The 11,692-nt window shown below is 41.1% G+C and overlaps 1 protein-coding gene across 12 annotated transcripts in view; it reads left to right on the forward strand.

Annotated features, from left to right (window-relative positions):
- atg13.S (autophagy related 13 S homeolog) overlaps nucleotides 1-9,612 on the forward strand; it is a 40,852-nt gene extending 31,240 nt beyond the window's left edge. For 4 of the 12 annotated variants that reach the window (XM_041560960.1, XM_041560959.1, XM_041560958.1 and 1 more), the window contains 8 exons: nucleotides 721-807; nucleotides 1,787-1,891; nucleotides 3,127-3,251; nucleotides 3,332-3,455; nucleotides 3,832-3,909; nucleotides 4,459-4,566; nucleotides 7,150-7,275; nucleotides 7,545-9,612. In XM_041560960.1, the coding sequence (XP_041416894.1) occupies nucleotides 721-807; nucleotides 1,787-1,891; nucleotides 3,127-3,251; nucleotides 3,332-3,455; nucleotides 3,832-3,909; nucleotides 4,459-4,566; nucleotides 7,150-7,275; nucleotides 7,545-7,619 (828 nt within the window). In that variant the 3' untranslated portion in view covers nucleotides 7,620-9,612. The remainder of the gene's footprint in view (nucleotides 1-720; nucleotides 808-1,786; nucleotides 1,892-3,126; nucleotides 3,252-3,331; nucleotides 3,456-3,831; nucleotides 3,910-4,458; nucleotides 4,567-7,149; nucleotides 7,276-7,544) is intronic. The other 8 variants (XM_018260230.2, XM_018260233.2, XM_018260234.2 and 5 more) reach the window with 6 other exon arrangements.
- Nucleotides 9,613-11,692: the final 2,080 nt, after the last annotated feature.

Raw genomic sequence — 11,692 nt, forward strand, 5'->3', positions numbered from 1 at the left:
GCTGAGTTATACAGGGAACTGTGAGTATCACTCATGTATTATAAGGGATAATGTACCCCATACTGTAAATAAGGATATTAGAAGTCACTGAGGGGTTCTGTGACCATATAAAGGCCCAAGGCTGCAGGCTGAGTTATACAGGGAACTCTGAGTATCACTCATGTATTATAAGGGATAATGTACCCCATACTGTAAATAAGGATATTAGAAGTCACTGAGGGGTTCTGTGACCATATAAAGACACAAGGCTGCAGGCTGAGTTATACAGGGAACTCTGAGTATCACTCATGTATTATAAGGGATAATGTACCCCCTACTGTAAATGATAAGGATATTAGAAATCACTGAAGAGTTCTGTGACCATATAAAGGCACAAGGCTGCAGGCTGAGTTATACAAGGAACTCTGAGTATCACTTGTGTATTATAAGGGATAATGTACCCCCTACTGTAAATGATAAGGATATTAGAAGTCACTGAGGGGTTCTGTGACCATATAAAGGCTGAGTTATACAGGGAAAAGCTATTCTAAGTTTCAATAAGTTGTGACATTACTAAGCATCTCGCTTAGTAATGTTATGAGGGTATATTTCACGTGTTATTTATGGGTGTATTATAAGACTGTGACATGCTGGAGAGCTGCACACTGAGGTGACTTGCTATCTGCCATTCATTTCTTACCTCTCTTTCTGTCTGTGGCTTGTACATGTCTGTATGTATAGTGTGTGTTCACTGTCAGTAAGGCACAGTGTCAGACAGTTACTCCTCTGGTGACGGACTCTCTCATGGGACAAGCCTTCTCACATCAAGTGAGTTTAAACTTACCCCCCTCTAACAAAGTGTGTGGATTGTTAGAATGGAGGAGAAGGGAAAACCTTGTGTCTCCCCAGCTATTTGCTGAACTATAGGTCCCACCTTCTGATTCAGGGAATCGGCTGAATCCCAAATAGTGGATTCGGTGCATCCCTATTTAAAACACTTTCATTATTTGGTGTTGTTGTTCCTTTAAGCTATTTATGTGTCTATTTAAGGGAGTAATAGTTAATAAATCATAATTCTAAAAAAAAATCCATTTAATCATATTTTACTGCATGCTGCTCTGTTGTGAAAGTGTCTATATATATATATATATATATATATATAATATATATAGTCTCGCTGATCCGCACTCCTCTTGGCCAATCCTCTCATGCACCCGGGTGCTGCTCCTGGGCAATAGTAGATACACACGGAAAATAGCAGCGCACTCCTGGGATTTCATCAATACAAAATTAGTTTATTAAATCATCATTGCAGTAATCAACGTTTCGGCTCGTGTCCAGAGCCTTTATCAAGATGCTTGATAAAGGCTCTGGACACGAGCCGAAACGTTGATTACTGCAATGATGATTTAATAAACTAATTTTGTATTGATGAAATACCAGGAGTGCGCTGCTATTTTCCGTGTATGTATATATATATTTATTTATATATATTTATATATATATATCCTGTGACGCTTACATTTTTTGTTGTTACTGTTCCTTTAAAAGAGGGAATGAGCCTTAGTTTTTGATTAGATCCAGTGGAGGTATCTGGTGTCCTATTTCCTTTATCCATAACGATGGTTTGTATTGGAAAGGGCTAAGGGTGCGTCTCTCAGTCTATCCATCATCTTAATGGCTGCAGACATGATTAAACGATCTTGGCACACAAAGGCAGGCAGTAAGTGCTTATTAACCGTTGCAGCTCTTCCATTCTGTTATTACATCAGCTTCTCTCCTCCCTTCCTCCTTTCTTGCTCTGTAGCTCTGCAGCTCTCGCCTCTCCTATCAACCGGCAGGAGCAGGACTCTCAGAACTGGGTTACCCAGTGGCCTTGGCTACTGGAGCGAGTGCAGTCCACCCACACCAGGTACTCCTCGAAATGAGGAGCAAAGCTCCCTGTATTAATAAGGAACCCTGTTGTTTATTGTCTCTGGCTCTGCTTAGTGATCTGGTTATGTTTAACAAAGGTGCATGTTGCTTCTGTGGGGAAAAAAACTATTTCCCTTTTTACTCTGTAATAATAAAACAGTACATTGTACTTGATCCCAACTAAGATATAATTAATCCTTATTGGAAGCAAAACCAGCCTATTGGGTTTATGTAATGTTTACATGATATTCTAGTAGACGTAAAGGGACACTGTCATAGGAAAACATGTTTTTTTCAAAACACATAAGTTAATAGTGCTGCTCCAGCAGAATTCTGCACTGAAATCCATTTGTCAAAAGAGCAAACAGATTTTATTATATTCAATTTTGAAATCTGACATGGGGCTAGACATATTGTCAGTTTCCCAGCTGCCCCCAGTCATGTGACTTGTGCTCTGATAAACTTCAGCCACTCTTTACTGCTGTACTGCAAGTTGGAGTGATATCACCCCCCCCAGAAGCCTAATAACAGAACCAATGGGAAGGTAACTAGATAGCAGCTCCCTAACGCAAGATAACAGCTCCCTGGCAGATCTAAGAACAACACTCAATAGTAAAAGCCAATTCTCACTGAGACTGATTCCCACTGAGACTGATGAAATAACAGCCTGCCAGAAAGTAGTTCCATCCTAAAGTGCAGGCACAAGTCACATGACTGGGGCAGCTGGGAAACGGACAATACAGGTCGCATACCGGTATCAATCAAAATTGGACTGGCCTGCACCAGAGGAACTCCCGGTGGGAGATATATATATATATTTTTATATTGTATTTTAGGCCCTTGACAGGCCAGGGAGACCCAACACAGGTAACAATGATTCCTGAGGATCCTACTAGTGGCAGTCTAGCTATACACTGGGTATCATCCAGCCCCTATGAGCTTGGGATCAGGAGGAAGGAGAAACAACTACTGGCAAGCACTACGGTAGTTGTAATAGGCCTGCAAAAATACCAAATGATTCCTGGCACATTGATGTTTTCCCCATTTATGTCTGGAACATCTTGGCCATTCTGCTCTATGTGGTGATAGAGCTAAGCGCTGCTGCTCAGCTGCACTGAGCATTAACACTTGTTCAAATACTTGCTTCCCAATGCAAATCACCATGCTAATGAGAAATGCTGCTATAACAGACTGTCATGTCTTTAGATATGTGTCTGTTTTTTGTCTTTTTAGATGATGGGACCAGGAAAAGAAAGTGGTTTGCCAACTGTTAGCGTTCAGCCTGCCCACGGACCCCAGGCTGAGCACGATCGAAACCTATCAGTGTCTCCCGCCAATGTAGCAGGGACAGCATCCAGGTAAAACCCTTACTCTCTATACCATTTAGTGACGCAGAAGCCAATATTTAATGCACTCAGTCACCATACATTGTTCCCCACAGCGAGGAAGACAATTCCCCCTCAGGTAGCAGTGCCACTGGGACAAAGAGCTCACCCAGCACAACCCCACATATCCTATTTACAAGGAAGGTGGGAGCTTTTGTTGACAAACCTTCGCCCCAGGTAAATCAGAAGTCTGTACTTCCCTGTTGATGTAGATTATTCATATATATATATATACATATATATATATATATCTATCTCCTCTGTATCTCTGTACCCCTTTTCTGTACCCCATTCTACTGGTCTGTCTTGGAATCCTTGCATGTGCAAAGACTGCTCATGCTTGTATTTTCCTCCATACACACACAAAATATATTCATACACTCAAGCCTTGCTTTCTGCACCTCCAGTCTCATGTCTCATAATCTGCATCAGTCGCTCCCAGCAGTGCATGCAAGTCCGTCTTCGCCTTTTATCCAACGACTTTTACCCTTTACCTCGACCCCGTGTCTTATCTGTGATACTGTTTTCACCAAGTCTTCTGCTTTACTAACAGGTCACCTATACCAGTACTGATATACCGTTTGCCGTGTTTGTGCCAAAGCTTGCAGACAATGAGGACACTGACCCTATGGTATGTTTATGCACAGCCTGTTTGGAACCGTTCAATGATTAAATGGGTTGTTCACCTTTGCAATAACTTTTAGTGTAACGCAGAGAGGGAAATGTTGAGAAAATTTGCAATTGGTTTTTCATTTTTATTATTTGTGGTTTTTGAGTTATTTAGCTTTTTATTCAGCAGCTCTCTAAACATACTAAAAGTTAACTTAAAAGTGAACTACCCCTTTAACTTTCAAACGTGGCAGGATATAATGCACAGACATACAGTGGAACTCTTGAATATATTACTCGGGCTTAATATTTTAAAGGGGAAATTACCTCTCTCTGTTATTTTATAAAGAGATTGAACTATGGGGGCTTACATCTACTGTGTTTTTGAGCACTTGACAAAACTGTTGTCCTAACAAAATGGAGAATGGCTCTGTCAAGGCGTGTGCTATCCCAAGGCTCACTTATAAAGGAATGTTATATACTCGCCTGCATAATTCAGTGTCTGACAGAGACAACCGCATTATTGTCCATTGAATGGCGTTTGGATGTTTTACATACTGACTCTGTCTAGATTGTCTGCCCTGAGACCCCCGAAGAGGAGTCGCCTGAAGCCAGGAGCCTGCACAGTTCCTGTTCTAGCAGTGAGACACCCCAAGATGATTTTGTGATGATCGACTTTGTAAGTGGCCAATTCTGACTTTTTTTTTTTCTTATTTAATAATATATTTGAATCAGCTGCTAATATATTGTATCAGTCAGGATGCACTACTGGTTAGGAACTGGTCGGAAGCATTCTATGGGCTGTGTAACCCTTAGACTATGGGCAAGCAGGCTGTAGACTTAGGGCAATGCCAGATGTGGCGTTTTTATGTGGCGTTTTTAAAAAACCTCCATCTGGCGCAAATACGCATAAACTTCACTACCACTGAAACTAATGGAAAACACACTATGGCGATTCTCAAAGGGCGCTTGCAAGCTGAAATCCGCCGCAGGACACCAGTATTGGAGTTTTTCAGCAGAAACACCAATACACTAAGAAACTGCCAAATCAATAGACTCTATGGAATCAGCAAGTTTGAAACCACACTTTATGTAAATACGCATCATATTTTAAATATGGTGTCCAAATTCTTGTGCGATAAATGACGCATATTTGGCTGGTGACGTAATTACGTTGCGTATTGACGATCATTCCTGCTCCATTTTGCACGTAAATAGCTTTTTTATTTTTAAGCTATTCTATTTCTAGCCAACGGAATTATGGGGAACGAGAACAATGAGAAGTGCATGTTGGGAAAAGTAAAATGCATGAAACACGCATGTTGATGGTCTCATGTGGTTTCAGTGGCGTATTTACACACGACCAAGCTTTTTTTAAAAACGCAACGTAAAAACAACACGTCTGGCCTTGCCGTCAGGCTGTGTATTTTTGAAGGCTGAGAGAAGCAGATCTGCTCATTGCCCCTGCTCCATTGATTTGCATCCGATTAGCCTGCGTGCAGTCACAAACAGGCTGAGGTCAGTCCAAATACTGACCTCAGCTTCATCTCTGCTGTGTGTAAGCGTACATAGGCAGGGGCTCTGAGCAGATCTGCTTCTCTCAGCCTGCAAAAATATGCAGCCTGACAACAGCCAGAGCCAACAGCTTGATGAAAACCTATGCCAAATTTACTTAGTGAGTATGAACTGAATTACAGGGATTCTGTCATAGTTTTTATGATGTAGTTTTTATTTCTAATTGACACTGTTTACACTGCAAATAATTCACTATATAATATAAAATTTCATTCCTGAACCAGCATGAATAGGAGAGGCCTGAACAGAAATAAAAATTAGCAATAACAATTCATTTGTAGCCTTACAGAGCATTTGCTTTTTGGATGGGGTCAGCGACCCCCTTCTGAAAGGTAGAAAGAGTCAGAAGAAAAAGACAAATAATTATAAAACTATAAAAAAAAGAAATAATCAAAACTAAAGTTGCTTAGAATTGGCCATTCTATAATACTAAAAGTTGATTTAAAGGTGAACCACCCCTTTAAGAGAGTGTCCAGGGACCGCAAGGCACCGGAGATCTATAATTTATTTTAGTGCAAGGTGCAGAGCACAGCCATTGCTGTTCTTGGAGATTGTGCCCCTTAATGCTTGTGTAGTTGCATCTAGAGAAAACCCTTAAAGGAGAAGGAAAGGTTAAAACTAAGTAAGCCTTAACAGAAAGGTCCATCTAAATATACCAGTAAACCCCCAAAGTAATGTTGCTCTGAGTCCCCTTTCAAAAGAAACACTGCATTTCTTACCTTCTATTGTGTACACATGGGCTTCTGTATCAGACTTCCTGCCTTCAGCTTAACCTCATTGCCCTGGGCAAGAGCATGCTCAGTTTGCTCCTCTTCCACCACCCCTCCCTTCTCTACTGTAATCTGAGCCCAGAGCAGGGAGAGACTCAGGCAGGAAGTGATGTCACACCATGTTAATACTGCAGCTGTTATCCTAAACAAACAGAGATTTTCTAGAGCTTTTTACTCAGGTATGGTAAAACATTCTACAGAATAAATATAGCATTCTAGCTTGCACTATTGCAGCTAATCTATTGGCAATAAAATGCCTCCGTAGCTTTCCTTCTCCTTTAAAGGAGAACTAAGGTTTAAGTAGAGAAGTAGCTAGAAATGTTGTACATGATGTTTTGTGCTTCTGTACCAGCCTAAGGCAACCACAGCCCTTTAGCAGTAAAGATCCGTGTCTCCAAAGATGCCCCAGTAGCTCCCCATCTTCTTTTCTGCTGATTCACTGCACATGCTCTGTGCTGCTGTCACTTACTGAGCTTAGGGACCCACTCACAATATACAGTACACATAGAATAGAAATGTCACAATATAAGGCTGATTAGTAATTAATACAGATAATTACTACATGGCAGCACAGAAACCAGTGCAATTAGCATCAGAATTTAATAATCAGCCCTGTAGCATCAGCTTATATTACAGGGGAAGCTCATTTTCTGCTGGATAATTAGTGACGAGCCCTAAGCTTAGCTTCTCAACAGCTGCTCAGAGCCCACTGAGCATGTGAGTGTCACAGACACTTTCCAAGATGGTGACCCCCAAGTCCTGGATCATTGCTGCTATTGAGAAGGTGAAACTTACCGCTGGTGCAATAAGTGCATTATATACAATATGGCATTTTTAGCCATATTGATTTTTAGGGTTACGTTCTCCTTTAATGTATAATGAACAGAACTCATCTCGCAGACTTCATTTCTTTTCAGAGACCTGCATTCTCTAAAGATGACCTTCCCATGGATGTGGGGACCTTCTACCGGGAGTTTCAGAACCCTCCGCAGCTAAGCAGCTTATCCATAGATATCGCTGTGCAATCGATGGCGGAGGACTTGGTGAGAACCTGTCGAAAGGACTCTGGATACATAATAATAATACAACAAGGCCTCATGACCATTGCAGCCTTATTCGTTGGTCTATACTTGGCTCTGTCAGACTTGGATTCCCATTTACGATGTGTTTGTCATCAGCCATCAGATCCAAGATCAGGCCACCAGGCTTGTTTTGTAATGAGGCAGACTTGGGAGGGGTTTAAAAACAAACAAAGATAATGATGGTTTGAATCCAGTGTCACCTTAGCACTTTTTCCTTTCTCCCCCCACAGGACTCTCTGCCGGAGAAACTGGCCATCCACGAAAAAAACATGAAAGAGTTTGATGCATTTGTTGATTCTCTGTAGAGGCCTGTATAAACTTATACCCCTCAATCCAGAACTGTTTGCCTCTCGCTATACTGACTCCACACTTGGATCTCTCCTATATGCCCCCCAACCCCAGCCAAATACCTGTCTAACATTCAACTAGCCAAGCTGCCATTGTTACAGGTCTCAAATGGGGGTGCCTCTTCTAATAACTGCCTTTCTAAAGGCTAAATAGCACCTTACAAGGCACCAATACTCTACAGTTGGATCTGAAGTCAGGGTTTGCTCAGTTGTTCTCCAGACATAAGGATAAACCAACAATGGAACTGGATTTGTCTCTCCGTTTTTGGGGAAATGAGCTCAGCAGCTGGATGAGAATCACACAAAGCCCTCTTTTTAAACTGTTTCTCTGCTGTAAATATAGCCCTTTACTTGGAGACTTTGACATGAACATGGCAGGCACCCACATATCTGCCCTGCTTGCCTAAATACGTACTGACCTTCAGAACTGCTGAATGGATCACACCACAATTTCCTGTAACAATATTCCTGTTTATACACCATGAAAGAGAACGTTGGAGAAGCCCTCAGTCTAATGAGACAGTCTCAAATCCTAAAAAATGGTTGCATCTGGGTGTAGGCAGGGGTTTGTTTATACAGAGAGCTTCTCGGTGGCCTGGTGATACATATTAAGCATTTTACAGGAAGCTGGAATGAGACTTCATTTCAATTTCAGATTTTCCCTGGTAATAAATAACAAAAACCATAGATATTTTCTAAATTAAAACTGGCAAAAAAATTAATGCTGCTCGCAGGTGCTGTTCATTTTCGACCGATTTTGAAAACGTGTAGAGTGCCCCTTTAAAACTAGGGATGCACCGAATCCAGGATTCAGTTCGGTATTCAGACGTCTTCAGCAGGATTCATATTCTGCCGAATCCGAATCTTTAAAATCGTGACTTTTCATCACAAAACAAGGAAGTAAAAAAATCTTTAGCTGCGTGCACGGCTCTCTTTCTCCCTCGCTGATTTGCATATGCAAATTAGGGTTCTGATTTTGTTCGGTATTCAACGAATCTTTCAGAAAGGATTCAGGGGTTCGGCCGAATCCAAAATAGTGGATTTACTGCATCCCTATTTAAAACACACTTTTGGTATGATGTACATAGTGATATTCTGCAGTTATCTTGTTGAATTTTTGTCCTGCAGGCTTTCAGTTTCGATGTTAAATTGCTGTAGGGTGGCCAGGGTCACTGACCCTACAACTACAGATACAGGCCCAATATCAAACTGAAGGGCTCATTTACAAATGTAGTGAAATGGGCAAAGTGCAATTTTCAGACACGTAATCGCCATATCTGAGAGTTAACTTTTAGTATGATATTGAGTCATCTTCTGAGACCATTTACAAATGGTTTTAATTTTTTATTATTTGTGTTTTTTTGAGTTAGTTAGCTTTCTATTCAGCAGCTCTCCAATTTGCAATTTCAGCAATCTGGTTGCTAGGGTCCAAAATACCCTAGCAACCAGCCATTGTTTTGAATGAGAGACAAGAATTAGACTAAGAGAGGACCTGAATAGAAATGCAATGCAGAACTATGGGTTAAAGGGGTTAATTGTACACACACATGGTCGGTAGCATCCACTGAAATTGTAATAAATTATTTATTTATATAGCGCTGACATATTCGCCAGTACAGCAAGGAGATTATACATCATTCCCTGCCCTAGGAGCTTACAGTCTAAGCTTCCTATCACATTCACTGTGGAATTGGGAACTACTGCTTGTTTAGAGGCTGATGGGAGTTGTAGTGCAATACTGCAGCATATTCATGTTTCAGGAGGTACTCGGGTTAGCTTCAAGGTAAAGATGTTTTGCAGCAGCTCAGCAACATGTTGGGTTAAATTCACAATACGATAAGGTTTCTATGCTGCTTGTGCTCATTGCACCCGCTGGGGAGAAATCTTGGCACTGTTAATAGAAAATATGTAATTCTGATGTGTATTATAAATTAAATATATGTCTTTCCAACATGTCCAGTGTCTTCCCCTTCAACCCATCCCCCTCCCAAGCAGGGTTTCTATTCTCTTATTGTGCAACCTACTACATTACAACTTCTGATGCTTTGGCTTTAAGATATATATTCTGTTATTCCCTGTATGTACCATTATGACCTTAAATGTTCCTGCTGAATTGTGCTTAGTACAGGGGGAATACCTATGCTGCCATAGTTTTATGGGATCTCTCTGTACAGACTATGAGCAAACTTAGGGTGCTGTTCCTGCTGAATTGTGCCTAGTACGGGGGTATCTATGCTGCCATAGTTTTATGGGATCTCTCTGTACAGACTATGAGCAAATTTAGGGGGCTGTTTCTGCTGAATTGTGCTTAGTACAGGGGAATACCTATGCTGCCATAGTTTTATGGTATCTCTCTGTACAGGCTATGAGCAAACTTAGGGGCTGTTCCTGCTGAATTGTGCTTAGTACAGAGGAATACCTATGCTGCCATAGTTTTATGGTATCTATGTACAGACTATGAGCAAATTTAGGGGGCTGTTCCTGCTGAATTGTGCTTAGTACAGGGGAATACCTATGCTGCCATAGTTTTATGGTATCTATGTACAGACTATGAGCAAATTTAGGGGGCTGTTCCTGCTGAATTGTGCTTAGTACAGGGGAATACCTATGTTGCCATAGTTTTATGGTATCTCTCTATACAGACTATGAGCAAACTTAGGGGACTGTTCCTGCTGAATTGTGCTTAGTACAGGGAATACCTATGCTGCCATAGTTTTATGGTATCTCTCTGTACAGGCTATGAGCAAACTTAGGGGCTGTTCCTGCTGAATTGTGCTTAGTACAGAGGAATACCTATGCTGCCATAGTTTTATGGTATCTATGTACAGACTATGAGCAAATTTAGGGGGCTGTTCCTGCTGAATTGTGCTTAGTACAGGGGAATACCTATGCTGCCATAGTTTTATGGTATCTATGTACAGACTATGAGCAAATTTAGGGGGCTGTTCCTGCTGAATTGTGCTTAGTACAGGGGAATACCTATGTTGCCATAGTTTTATGGTATCTCTCTATACAGACTATGAGCAAACTTAGGGGACTGTTCCTGCTGAATTGTGCTTAGTACAGGGAATACCTATGCTGCCATAGTTTTATGGGATCTCTCTGTATAGGCTATGGGCAACCTTAAGGGACTGTTCCTGCTGAATTGTGCTTAGTACAAGGGAATACCTATGCTGCCATAGTTGTATAGTATGTTCACAACAAAGGAGGCAACAAAACACTTATAATACACATTTCATAATCATAAATTCCCAAGATGAAATTATTTTCTGGGCACCACATCTCCAGCATACTAAGGACACCTCTATGGCAGTAGAGCAGCTGAATCAGTGTGTGGCCTGCGCTCTTATACCAGACTTTAGTGTCTCGGCTGGGCCTGGAGGAGCCTGGAATGACCCCGCTTGTTGGCTCTGGTTTCATGTCTGGTTTAATGTGAGGGGAGAAGGGAAAGGTGCAGGCGCTAGTGACTAAAGGGGAAGTGGTGGGTGAACTGCAGTGTTGTACAGAAAGGGATTGGGTGGAGCACTGTATTGAGACTTCTGGGAAGTACTTTATAGAAAGGAGAAATTGGGTTAAAGGGGTTCTTCGCCTTTATAACTTAGAGAGGGATATTCTGAGACAATTTGCAATTGGTTTTCATTTTTTATTATTTGTGGTTTTTGAGTTATTTAGCTTTTTATTCAGCAGCTCTCCAGTTTGTAATTTGGTTGCTAGGTCTATATTACCCTAACAACCATGCACTGATTTGAGAGACTGGAATATGAATAGGAGAGGCCTAAACATAAAGATCAGTAATAAAATGTAGCAGTAACAATAAATGTGTAGCCTTACAGAGTACAATAGAACCCCAATTTTACATCCCCTGATTTTGTTTTCCCTTATTTTACATTGTACCTATATATTATACATAATACATTTCCCTGATTTTACATTGCCCTGGATTTTGCACCATTTTTTTCTGGTCCCCTGAAAAACGTTAAATGGGGGTTCTGGTGTATTTGTTTTTTTTAAATAGGGGGTCAGTGACCCCC

Source organism: Xenopus laevis, chromosome 4S, assembly GCF_017654675.1.
Source record: "Xenopus laevis strain J_2021 chromosome 4S, Xenopus_laevis_v10.1, whole genome shotgun sequence".
NCBI classification, from domain to species: Eukaryota; Metazoa; Chordata; class Amphibia; order Anura; family Pipidae; genus Xenopus; species Xenopus laevis.